Source organism: Thunnus maccoyii, chromosome 14, assembly GCF_910596095.1.
Source record: "Thunnus maccoyii chromosome 14, fThuMac1.1, whole genome shotgun sequence".
Classification (NCBI taxonomy): Eukaryota; Metazoa; Chordata; class Actinopteri; order Scombriformes; family Scombridae; genus Thunnus; species Thunnus maccoyii.
Window position 1 is genome coordinate 14,391,066 of NC_056546.1, and position 13,568 is coordinate 14,404,633.

Below are 13,568 nucleotides of genomic sequence, written 5' to 3' on the forward strand. Positions count from 1 at the left end.
AGTGAAAACATACTTACAGTGTGAAGGCTGAGAGACGACTGGACAGATGGATAGGAGTTGCAAACTCTGGGTGTGATCTGATTACTGTGGGTGTAATTTGATTACTTATGATACCTTTTGTACTTCTGAAGCAATTTAAGTCCAAAGTGAGGGTTTTCAGATCTCATCAGTGTGTGACATCATCAGGCACAGGAGAGAGCACAAATACTTTTAGACCAGAAAAAAAAAGTAAACATGTCTCACTCCCACAATTTTAACTCTCAAAGCACATATCTTACATCAAAATGTTGCCTCAAGCCTCCTTTCTCTCTAAATGTAAATATATTTCCCATAGGAGTAATTAGGGTAGGAGGGAGACGTATAGGAATAGTAGTTTTTGAGATCTAAACTTTAATTGATAGTGAGCACACTGTCCGGCTCTCATTGACTGCAATCATAGACTGTAAAAATAATGGACATAGCCACGGTGACATCAGCCATTGGTTTGTGGCTTTGAGTTTGGCATTTTGACCATCTGGGATTTTTGGAGCCAGAAGTGATGAGAAGTGACCATATTTTGATGAGAGGGTGGATCTGTCCCTAATGCTAGCTGCTAGCTTGGTTAACATGGTGCATTTGCAGCCTATGGTTAACTGTGATAATCCTAATGCTAATTTTCACTAGTGAAAAACAGGCCTAAAACCATTAAAACAAAATGTACTTACCAGAGAAACTGAATATCTGACTCTTTAAACAGTGTTTTATCACAACCAAATGCTCAACAAGACTTTTATAGGTGACCAAAATGTTACAATTAATTTTCATGAACTGAAAAACACACTGAAATAGCTACGGCTACGTCTATACTCTGTGAGTCTAGGGTTACGCCATGTTTACGTAACCTAACCAACGCTGTTGCTGTGGTAGCAACTTGTCAATTACAATGTAGCCAAGCCCTAAAGCATACCCTGCTTTATCATCAGATTTAATTAAATGTGAACATAATTTACAAAATGAACATCATGCTGTATTGAAGAAGACTTGAAATTAGTGATTGGGACCATAAACTCATTAGGAAAGTGTTTACTGAGGCAATAAATCAAGTGAGAAGTGGGGTCATTTTCCCATAGACTTCTATACAATTCTATCTTTTTGGAGCCAGTGGAGTTGCCCCCTGCTGGCCATTAGCATTAGAGAGAATGAAGGTTTGAGGCACCTCCGCATTGGCGTTCATTAACTTTTCAGTTAATGAACTACAGAACTACCTGTTTGGCTGCAATACAAACTGCAGGTGGTTCCTCCTGTTTGTTAAACATACAGAGTTTCTCTCCCTTCAAACACTGTGTACAGATATTATATAACCTCATTCTCAGCATATATCATAAAGGGGTTCAAGATACTCCATGAATGTGTGCTTTTGTATGTTGTATTATGAGAAATAAAGTAAATTGGGAAAATAATAATCTATTGATTCAGTCATAATGTTAGTTATTTAAAAAACCTCCCCAAATAACCGCAAAACCCCCCACCAACCTTACACCAAGTGTTTCCTTCCAGTCATATGAGGATTGTAAATTATTCCAGTGACAGAAACTGCTGGGTCATACAGCTGATAAAAGCTGACAGCACAGACTTCCTTTCATGTCATGAAGTGACTACAGTTAGTAAAAGTACATGCTGTGACACATGCTCTGATAAGGAGTAGGGGCATTCTATTGTTTCTCAAGTTAAGTAATAGTCCAGCATGTCTATTTGTTTTTAGGAGTCAGGACCATGGATCTTTATGATTAATAAATAGATAATGTAATATGTATATAATATTGTATCATGTTTATTCTTAAGTGTGTGATCCCTCTGCTGTTTTCTAATGCAACTTTTTAAATAAATATTTATATGTTTTAATGAATTAGTTTCCCCTCTTTTGTTACTCACCACATTCGAAAAAGAGGAATCTTTATTTTTCCAGAAATACATCCAGGTCAGCCTCTGTTATGTACCCACCCACAGCTAAAGCATGGACTCATAGTTAGTCATACTGTAGCTAAATATAAAGTGGATATGCATACACTGAGTCAAGAGTTTTTTGTAAATGCAAGACTGCAATACTAATAATAGCGGAATAATAGTTTATTTACCCAAGGAAAGTCCGGTTACACAACAGCAAAAAGTGCCAAACCAACCATGGGAAATAAAGATCTATGTAATTACATATGAGGGTCACAGGAGGACAGAGAGAGACAAAACACACAGAGATGACATGGAGTGAGTATAAGCTTAGTATAAGCTAAGTTTATTTGAACCTTTCAAACACAAGAGACTGAAAGTGCCATATGTAAGGTATAAAATGACAATGGAAAGATAAAGTATAATAAGATTAAATAACAAGAAATATCCACAAATGTAATAAAGAAAATAAAAGTGCAGTAAAGGAAATCAATCATAGGCACAGGAGGAAAGAAAAGAATTTCATTAGATGTGAAAGCTGCAAAAGTTGAGACACATTTACTGTAAAATTATCAGGAAGTTAGATCAAACTGTGCTTTACTGTGTTTCTTTTCCAGTGGTAGACCAAATTAAACGGGTGAGTTCACCGAAACTGCAATGGAGTAAGACTTGTTAAAGTATTTTTATCTGAACTGTCAACCCTGACACTAAATTTTACACGTCAGCAGAGCAGTAACTGTAACTAATAATACTGCCGAGAAGAGGAAGCTGGTTGACCAGTCATCATTGTCACACACCCAGCAGCACAACTTCCGCTTGTATGTCTCTGTGTGTTCGTGGTTTTGAAAGAACGAGAGGAGAGAGAGAGAGAGGGAGTGAGAGAGAGAGAGAGAGAGAGAGAGAGAGAGAGAGAGAGAGAGAGAGAGAGAGAGAGAGAGAGAGAGAGACAGAGAGAGAGAGAGAGAGAGAGAGTAGGTGGATTCTGTGAGAAATGTTTTCGACAGTTAAAAAGTGACAAAAGTTGCAGCCAACAGCAGCAGAGAGTAGGATAATGGAGCCTCAGGAGATCAGAGAGGGATACCTGGTGAAAAAGGTAAGAATAACAAGAAAACACAATCCACTTCCTTGCATTTTATTGGTAGAGCTTGAACATGTGCTTGACAAGTCTAACATTAGTGATATTATAACAGAACTGACATTACAACAGGCAGATCTGGTGCAGACACAGTCTGAATTACAAGAGATAGATGACGATTACTACAGTGGTGACTAACACTATCACTGTCAGTGACGGTTTTAGTCCAGACGCAACAGTTAACAAACTTGTGAAAAAATGAAAAAGGAAGAGCTAAAAAAAAAAATCCTGACAATACATTGAACTGGGCAAACAGTACAGACAAAGAGGAATATTGGTCCAGGTTAAACAAGCACCAAGAGGAACAGATGTGCACGTGACATTACTCTATATGATCAAACACAACTACACACTTCTGTTCTACAGTTGCAACAAAAAACTCAAGTTCCTGCTTCTGTCCTGAACTTGTTCGCTCGTTGCAATATGTCATAAATATACTATGACCTCCACAAACACATTCCAACTTTGCTCTCACGAACACCAGGGGTTAGACATATAAAGAATATACATGCACAAAAACAACATATAAGTTATTGTCCCACAACATAAACTGTTGTTTAAAAAAAAGAAAAAAAGAAAGTGCAGTGAGAATGTGACCAGTTCACACATTCAGCACCCACACACATACGTTTGTCGAGAGCGAGAGCGAGCCAACTGTGACATGGATAAGTGTAAATGAAAAAGTAGACAAGTGACATCTAATATAAAAACTATAAAGGTAAAATTATAAACTTAAAGTAGTTGCTTTGTGTGCTCAGTTCCATTATTCTTTCAGTTTAGTTTACATTTTGTGTCTTCCATCAGTCATCACTCTATTCCCCATGTTCTTTTTATTAAATTTTTATTGATTACTGTTCTTAGTTTTGATGATGATGATTAACACATCATGACACTATGGATGCTATAAATGGCCAAAGCTGTGCCTGACCGTCATGCCTAAAGATGCTTGGAAGACTTTTCTTCATTATTACAGAGCAGTCAGATAATGGTGCATCTTTGCCCATTCAATAGAAGTGAAATCAAACACCACACTCTAGGCAAAAAAGAGGGTGTAAAAAACAACAACCCCCAAACAAAATCAACGTCCAGCAGTAAAGGCTCTTGCAAAGGACGGACAAGCACCAAATGCCTTCTCGATTATTTATTTCATGTCAGCAGATTAAAAAAAAATAGATGATTCAATATTAATGGATAAATCTGGTGATATTCTGTATTTTTCTTGTTGTCAACAAACCCAAAAAGACCAAAACCAACAATAAACTGATCCTATTAACAAGTATTTCTTGTGTAGCCAAGGGCTGATATCTTAAGGTCTTTGCACACCAAATCCGTTTTTTTCGTATGCGTTTTTTTAATCCGTCATCCGACAAAAATCGTTACGCACAGAAACCTTGCACACTGAGTCCGATGTGTTTTATTACTATATTCGTTGCGAAAATTTGCAATACGAGGCAAGCAGTGAGGGTAATTTTGTGGTCCTCTAAATTCTTGCAAGAAAAAGAAAGAACCACACAGTAAAAAGAAGACCACCAATTTCCACGATCTGGCAGCACACACACATACACACACATACACACACACACACAGGTGATCAGCCTTTCGACTGGATCCGCAGATATTCAGGGCACAGCCTCAAAACGCTGCAACATGCAGACAAGATCATGATCAATAGTTGTTCTGTGATCAGTCTGTGTATAACTTCTCTGCTAAAGCTGATAGTATCAGTGTTTCGAGGCTGTGTTGTTTGCGTGTACGGTGGCTCTGGGTGGTCAAACAACTCTGTGAAGGCTTTGACGGATGCAAAAAACCCCCGCAGAAAATCGAAACTGCTCCGAAGATTTTAATGACGGACGAAACTTTCAGAGTCGGTGTGTAAACGTGATTGACACAACGGACTTGGTGTACAAAGACCTTTATTCCTCGGTGCCACATACCTACATTGTTATTTAAAAAACACATCAATGGTGTTGTAATGCCGATAAATATGGACACTGTAGTTTCTTTTGAGTCAATCCTGCACACTGGCTTGCTACTGTAATACTCACTAGAGCTCCAGAAAATTATTTATTCACAACTGAAAAAAGTCTCCAACAAGTACACTATTTACTCCTGTTTATTGTTCGCTAAAAACTACAGTTCCCAGCTGTTTCATGAAATTACTAAGTCTTTTTAAAAGTGAAAATATATATTTATGATCTGTTTTTAAAGTTTTTTTGTCTCCACAGGGGGCGGATGGGCTGAGTGCCTGAGACAGGATATTGAAAGTCAGAATTGAGAGATTGGTTAATGCATTGTTGGTTTTGGTCTTTTCATGGCATTTGTTGACAAGAAGATAAATGTTGATATGTGTCGGATTCCATAAAGAGGCAAAGATTGGATTACATGTTTCTGACTTTGTGCATACACACACTCAGTTTTTGTATTGAAACTACACACAATGTTACAACAGATCTAAACATTACTGAGACTTTATGGAGCTGTTTGAAGAATGAAACCACATTTCCATGCACCTTATCCCTGGTCCAGTATCCTGTTACACATGGTTAAAGACATGAATAATAAGATTGGAGAATACAGCTGTTCAGAAGTCAAAGGCTGATATTTCACCACCACATTGTTACATGTTTCTGCTATTTTATTTATCCCCTGCATGGTTGAATGCAAAAAGTGCAGTCATCGTTATTCACACAGCTTTGCTGTGATGCTTCAAGGCATATGTCTCACAGTAGAAACATTTTGGGAAAACTTTGGGCTTGTTTCTAGCCTAAGTTACGTAACTTCAAGTGTTATAATATTTTTCACTTTCTCAAAGCAGTTGGTAAGACAACCTGCCTCTGTTCCCTGAGGGGTTGAGGGGAGCAGAGGACACTGCAAGTTCAACGGTGCATATACATTTACTCATAACAAAACTAAGTGAAATGAAGCATTTAAAAATACATGCCCAAGAGTGGACTGCCCCAGTCAGTGATTCCTCTTCCCCATATGTATTACCAGAACTCAGAACTGCAGCACCATGCTTTAGATTAATTTCTGCATTTTCATGTAGCTGGTGCATGGTGCCTAGCACATCATAGATTCATTTAATTTCATTCATTTAAGCCTGTATGTTTTTCTTTCACCTCATGTTGCCAAACGCAGTGTGTGAAATGAAACATGATGCAAATTTAACATTTATAGAGGGAAATTTAGCTTTCATGTTACATAATGTAAAAGTAAACTTTTGTACTTTTGAGTGACGCTGACCTTCAAAGCCTTGTATTCTCCCTCGGATTTGAAGGTCAATGTTGAAAGTATGATGTACGGTGCTACTGTATTCCTGGTGCTCTCGCAGTGGTCAGTTTGGGACTTGAGAGAGGACGAGGAGGATATCAAACTAACAGACAAGAGTACCTTTAGTGATGAAATTATAAAGTAATGTAAATATTTACTGCTTCGTTTCAACTACATTCTTGACCAGTACTTTTGCACCTTTGCTCAAGGCTGCCTGCTGTCACCTGTCTTACTGATCCTCAGGGTACAGTGCTAAACTCCTGGAAAGCTGTGTGGGTGGTGCTGTCAGAAGATGGGGTGGAATTCTATAAAAAGAAAACAGACCGTTCTCCGAAAGGAATGATCCCTCTAAAGGGAGCCACACTCGTTAGTCCTTGCCAGGATTTTGGCAAGAGGACGGTAAGAAAATGTCAAATATACATGTTAAAAAAAGTAGAACTAGTATTCAAGGATAAGAGCTGTGAAAGCAATAGTATAGGATTTATAATAGACTTCAGAATTAGGATGCTGAATTTGAAGATTTGGTTAATTTGAGAAAGCTAATTAAGTTGTTTTTTTTTCCAAATTAGCTTCTGTATTTTGTTGATTTTCTCATATTTAAGGGCAAAATATCAAGTGAAAAAAGAACATATAACAATTTGACTGATTAGTATTGCACCATTCAGTTGGTTTTCAAGATCACCACAGAAAAGAAACAGGATCATTTCTTCCAAGCCTCACATGTGGAGGAGAGAGAGTTTTGGGTCAAGGACATCAAGAGGGCCATTACCTGCCTACAGGGGGGAAGAAAGTTTGCTAGGAAGTCCACAAGACGCTCCATTCGCCTGCCTGACACAATCAACCTGAAGTATGTTCTGAAAAGTCCTCCTGGTTGTGGAAACAATAATTTGAAAAAAACAGTAAACAGACAAATTTTATTCTAAGCATTGCTTGTGCTAATGATAGTATGTGCCAGACATGTTGACAGCATTTACACTGTGTTTTCTCAGTGAGCTGTACACTCTGATGAAAGACCAGGATGATGGAGTCAAAGAGTTAAAACTGGAGCAAGAGAATAGAGTCTTCAACCACTGCTTCACTGGTATTGCCGTCATAGCCTTTTGTATGTTACAGGTGTGGAGGATTTTTTTTAACATCCCTTTTACATTTTTAACTCCTTCTCTATTTTTGCACAGGTGCAACAGTGGTAGAATGGCTGATCTCAAAGGACAAAGCAAGAAATAGACCTGAGGCCCTCATGTTAGCAACAGGGCTCCTGACTGAGGGTTTTCTCCAGCCTGCAGGTGACATGTCAAAAGAGGGAGCTGAGGGTGGAGACCAATCTGCCTTCTTAGATCAAACAGATGCTCTTTACTACTTTGTAAGTAAGCGGAGTATCAGAAAAAAGAAAAAAAAAAAGATTTTATCTTTATTGCAAGTACAAATTATGTCTTTCTCAGTAGGTTTTTGATATCATATTCACTTTATTCACTTTCAGCAAGACAAATGTTGGCAAATATGTATCAGACATTATTAATAAAGCTGGGAATGATCATGAAAAATTACACGTCCATATTGTATATATATATATATACATACATACATATATATATATGTAACATATTGCATTGCTTTGCTTTGTGACAGGCAGACAGCGGGTTCTTCTGTGAAGGATACTCCAGTGATGAAGATGTGCTTGTGAAGGAAGAATTCAGAGGAAACATCATAAAACAGGGTTGTTTACTTAAACAGGTGACTTAAAAAGCAAGCAAAAGCGTTGCAAAAGTCGTGTTTCCATCAACATACTTTTCTGCGCATTTTGAAGTATCACATTAGAAAAGGTTGATGGAAATAGCAAAAATCAAAAAGACTTCACAAGTCACTTTACAGTTTCACAAAAGGTTTTTATGCTCGCTTGAGGTGATTTTAGCCTTTCTTTAAAAAGACTTAATGCACTAAATGGGAGATGGAGACACCTTTGCAAACATTTCACTTTTAAAAAACAAATAATGATAATTATAGTGACTTGACTTGACAAAAACAAGAAATACCTACAAGCCACCGAGGGGCTGCTACACTGGTACTTGCCTCGTTGATGCATTGCCTTTGTGTAGCATATGGGTTAAATAATTAAAATCCCAAATGTCCATATTTTAGCCATATGTAAGTGTATTTATTGTACATAATCAGGTCTATCCATAGCGTAGACAGCAATCCACACACATTTAATGTCAATTAATAATTTCCGTGCAAACAACAAATATGACTCAATGGTACGCTGCACCTGTATGGTCAAAAAAACTGTGTGCCAAAAAACAACACACCTGCTCTGTGATTACTGCCTCACCTATGTGTACCTTCCCCATACTCCACATATCACCTACTAAAAGGGAATTACCACAGGTGAACGCATACTATTCATAGACTGTAAAAACTAATGGACGTAGCCACTGTAATGTCAGCTGTTAGTTTGTGGACTCTCATTTTGAAACCTTGAGTTTGCCTTTTTTGACCGTCGCCATCTTGGGTTTTTGGAGCCAGAAGTGACCATATTTGGATGAGAGGATGGAGCTGACCCTAACGCTGCACCTATGCTCTGCGAGTCTGGGGTTACACCATGGTTATGTTACCTAACCAACATTGTTGCCATGGTAGCGACTTGCCTGTGACAGCATCCACCTGTCACTCAAAGCAGCCATTCCCTTAATTATGCATAACTTTCAGCCTTAATAAAATTTTAACAGGTGAGTTATATAAAAATTCACCCCTTGTACAGTTGTCATGAACAGGGAAATGAGCTATAGAGACCAAAGCTGTTTTTTTGGATCAGACTGTAAACTTGTTTCACATTTCTGCTGTAAAGTTGGGCATTTTCTATAGGGATTGACTCACTTTTGGTGCCAGCCTCAAGTAGCCATTTGAGGAACTGCCATTTTTGGCACTTCTGTGTTTGCTTGATTTTTCAGCCCCAGTGGTTACTGCTTGATACTACTGCATATACACACATACTAATATACACAATACAAAAATGTCTCCAACAATAATCTCCCAATGAGAAGCCAGCTTCTATGCTCTTTTGCTAACACACTTTTGAAAATTTCTCATTCATTGCAAATGCATTCATTGAAAGATGCTATGTTGTTTAATTTCAGGGACATAGGAGGAAAAACTGGAAAGTGCGAAAGTTCATACTGAGAGACGACCCTGCTTATATGCATTATTATGATCCTACAAAGGTAAATATTGTAAAGGCTGAAATAAATTTAGACAACCAATTGAGACAAAAGAATAATGTCAACAGAGTTTCTTCTACTCACATCAGTTGTCTTACTCCTCCCTTGTGCTCCTTTCTTCCTTTGTGTCAGGGTGAAGAACCTCTTGGTTCAATCCATCTCCGTGGGTCTGTGGTTACAGCTGTGGAGTATGTGCCTGATGGTGGGTGAGACCGTTGCCACAGGATACACATGCCTTGTTGCTTCCCCACTGTGACAGTGTGTGAAATATAATTGGTGTTAACTGTCAGCAGCTTCTCATCAGCTCATCTCTTTCAACTCTCTTTCCTCATCTTTTCCTGGTTTCAGCCAAAAAATACGACGTTGACGGCAACCTCTTTGAGATCATCACTTCAGATGAGACTCACTACTTCCTCCAAGCAGCTACAACTGAAGAAAGAAAGGAGTGGATCAAAGCAATACAGGCAGTGTCGAAAAGTGGAAAATAACAGAAGCAGCTGAGCAGTAGTAGAATATTTGCCAGCCACTGTCAAACTTATTGATTGTAAAGTCCCACGTTTGATCAAAATATAATTACATTTAACAGTGTATCAGCTGAGAATAACTGATTAACTTGTATCTTTTAACTTGCAAAACTCACAAACTCTAAACATGGTAGAATGCATAATGCAGTGACACATTAGAGTGGTTACTAAGAAAGAGAAACTGTGTACTTGGTTTCATGTTTGATATTTTTCCCACTGCGGTTTTTCTGATTTGCTCCTTGTTCACTCTTCTTTCAAATGTTTCATTTACTTTGAACTGTCATATAACGACACTCAGTTCCTGAGTGTGGTCGTCTGAATCACACTCTGCCTCCACAGCTCAGTGTCAGTTTATGGCTCACAGGCCTGCTGCATCTGAGACACTTTTTATCAGTGACAAAAATGACTCGAGCTACACCATGACTGCATTAAAACGTCATGTCACAGTTTAAAGTGATAACAATTAAAGGATATTTTTAGTTTGTCACAACTTGGCTGTTATTTTTGTAGTTTTGCCCATCAATCCTTTTATACTGATAATATTGTACTCACCATGTGTTTTGCTGAGATCCGGCAACATGAAAAATAAGTCATTTTACAGCAATGACACTGTCCTAATTAAAGAAACCAATTATCTTTTACTAACAGCTGATGCTGGTGTTGTTTAGCTTAACTCTGCATTTCAGAAAGCTGATTAAGCAATTTTGTTGGGTTGCCTTAAAAATTGGTTGGGTTCAGTGATACTGCCTTAGACTGGTTTCAGTTGTCATTTGAGATGCTTCCTCTTTGGTAACCCCTCTGACCTACATGTGGTGTTCCTTGAGGCTCCATCCTTGGCCTCCTTTTACGGTATTCTCTATATGCAGTAGATGCTCCCACGATGGCACAATATCCGCAAACATAACATTCACCACCATTGACACTCATACCGTATATGACCCATTAAAAAAACAGTGAAGAGGGCAACCTACATCACCTAATATCTTATTTATCAGAAATCAAATGTTGGAAGCCCAAGACCTTTCTCCAGCTCAAAATATTGCACAGTAAATTAGTCCATCCCCATTCTGCAGAGGAGTCTTGACTGCCTCTCTACAAATATCAACTCTGCAGCCAGAAACCTGGGTGACTTTTTGTTTGACAAACAAGTCACAAGTCATCCGATCATGGTTCCTCCAACTGGAGGAAAATCAGGTCTTTTTTTCTCTCTTGTGCTTATTTTGAGAAGAACATATAATATTTGTTATCTTCCTGCCTTAATCATTGTAATTTCTGTTGAGAGATATTTTCAGCTTTGATCTATCATGTTTGCAGTAGTTGTGTACACACAGTTTTCCTGTGCAATGAGAAATTTTAACGTGTGAGAGTTTACTTTCTGTTCTAAACCTCCAAATCCTGTGGTTACGTAAACTAACTGGTTTCCTTTTACTTTTTTTATTTGAGATTTTTGCCTTTATTGGATAGGACAGTATAGAGGCAGACAGGAATCAAGGGGGGATAGAGAGGGGTATGACATGCATGAAGCTGGGATGTTGCAGTTATGTGGTATGCATCATCTCCATCCAGCTACCAGGGCACTTAAAAGGCTTGTTTACTATTGGCTTGCTCTGATTATCTGACCATTCGTGTTTCTCAACCTGCCCAGCTTCATTGTAGTGATGATGCTGTGTTCCCTAATCTCACCAATTACTTTGCTGAGTACAAGGTTATTATAAATGATATGAATGGTGGCCAAAACTTTGAAAACAAAACCCATGTTGTAATAAACTAGAACCACCTTTTAATTTCATAAACACTTTTCTTTTGCAGATATTGACTTTTGCCTTGTTGTCACCTTTTACCAATAAATTCTTTTCCTTCAACAGGGTGTGTTGAATTACTTGGACAGCATTGTCCTTTCTGTAGTGATCCCCATAGGCACCAATCACACACTCGCTTGCTCACACAGATGTTTTATTTTTCATCTCTTCAGTACAGTCTAGACATCACATGTACAGTGTGAGCCAGAAGGCAGAGACAGGTAATTTGTGCTTCAAAGAAAAAAAATGTAAATCTAAATTAGTGATATAAATTAGATAACAATAATACAATTTAATGGATTATTACTATGATTGATGTCTGTACATAAGGGATGTGAGGAGGGCCCCAGTATTTGTATCTGTATTTGTTTAGGCAGCAAAATTATTTGTATTTGTATTCGAGTAAATGTGGAAAGAGGCTTAAAAATACTGTTTTTGTTTTTATTGCGCTTTATTTTATTATTTATTGCCTATTTTTACCACCTAACTTTGTGGAAAGGAGAAGGGGAACAACAGGTTATGGAGAATCCCTTGTAAGCACTTTGCATGCGTCAGTAGCTCAGCTTTATCTCTGGGGAACACCCCAAACTCTGGGAGTGATGTCTAAATTAGGAAATGTGCATCATGCAGCAGGTTGATGTGACTCCCCTCATTGAGACTTGCTGATAGATGTAACAGCAGAGCCGAGGAGACTAAGATAGCGATGTAACCGACCTGCATGCTGTTATTTGACATGTTTTTTTTTTCTTCCTGAAAACAAATAATTTTTAAAATATTGGTATGAAACAAATATTTGTAAAAAACCCACTATTCGTGCTTTGCTGAATAATGTATTTGTATTTGGGCACACCCCTACTGTATATGTGTGAATATGCATTACCAACATTCACTCACTGTCTGATCTGCATCTGTATAAATGTTATAATTAGTGCATCATGAGAAGATTAGGTGCTATGCCTTCAATTGCTGCCTTTCTTTCATTACTATGATCTGTCTTTGACACTGACTCATTATTTTGTGACTGTGTAAGCAACAGAAATGTACTCATTCTGTTTTTAGTTTTTATCATTGTTGACAAGAAGACCAACATTAATGAGTTTGACATTTCTATTTTCATGATCAAATAATTGTTTTAGAAGTTATTGGTACTGAATAAAAAACATCCATCATCGTGCATGTCTGCATGTGTTTCTACATGTGCTCTATGTGTGTGTTTTATCATTTTGACACAGGAGGGCACTATATATCAACCTAAGACTGTTGCTTTGAGTCATACTGTAGCAAAGTGGTATCTTGCTTCCAATGTTTAATATGCAATTTACCATACTTGGAAGAGCATGATGAAAAATAGGTTAGACTAATCAAACAGCTTAATGCATTATATATATACATGCTGTGAGAAGGGTCTACACCCTGTGGTCCATCGCAAAGCTATAGCTGCAGAACATGATGTATGTATGCCTTCCTAAATGAAAAACAAGAACAAATATCATTCATGCGTCTATGATGAAATTTGAAGGAAGCAAACGGCGACCATTCAAGAAAGCAACCATTCAGCCAGAACGCTTGTTAAGTTGTAACTATGATTAAAGCAATCACATGATAACATCAATCAGTATGTATTACATACTATTATACTCTAAGTGGTAATTATAGAACACAGCACCAAGACACGGCACCCATTTCAACTATATTCTAAAAAAAT

The 13,568-nt window shown here is 37.8% G+C and overlaps 1 protein-coding gene across 2 annotated transcripts; it reads left to right on the forward strand.

Annotated features, from left to right (window-relative positions):
- Window positions 1–2,906: 2,906 nt before the first annotated feature.
- Window positions 2,907–12,276, forward strand: plek (pleckstrin). Of its 2 annotated transcripts, none has more exons than XM_042434471.1 (9): window positions 2,907–3,016; window positions 6,572–6,727; window positions 6,994–7,175; window positions 7,318–7,409; window positions 7,504–7,688; window positions 7,955–8,059; window positions 9,460–9,543; window positions 9,673–9,742; window positions 9,889–12,276. In XM_042434471.1, the coding sequence occupies exons 1-9, from the start codon at window positions 2,975–2,977 to the stop codon at window positions 10,026–10,028; spliced, it is 1,056 nt and encodes a 351-aa protein (XP_042290405.1). In that variant the 5' UTR covers window positions 2,907–2,974; the 3' UTR covers window positions 10,029–12,276. The 2 variants fall into 2 exon arrangements, with proteins under 2 accessions (XP_042290405.1, XP_042290406.1); XM_042434472.1 differs by lacking the exon at window positions 2,907–3,016 and adding an exon at window positions 3,032–4,926.
- The last annotated feature ends 1,292 nt before the right edge of the window (window positions 12,277–13,568 follow it).

Bases quoted from the DNA above. Each gene is read 5' to 3' on its own strand.
- plek (XM_042434471.1), top strand. From the start codon at position 2,975: ATGGAGCCTCAGGAGATCAGAGAGGGATACCTGGTGAAAAAG. The intron at 8,060-9,459 runs GTGACTTAAAAA...GTTTAATTTCAG, and splicing joins AGGGTTGTTTACTTAAACAG to GGACATAGGAGGAAAAACTG. The intron at 9,544-9,672 runs GTAAATATTGTA...CCTTTGTGTCAG, and splicing joins ATTATTATGATCCTACAAAG to GGTGAAGAACCTCTTGGTTC.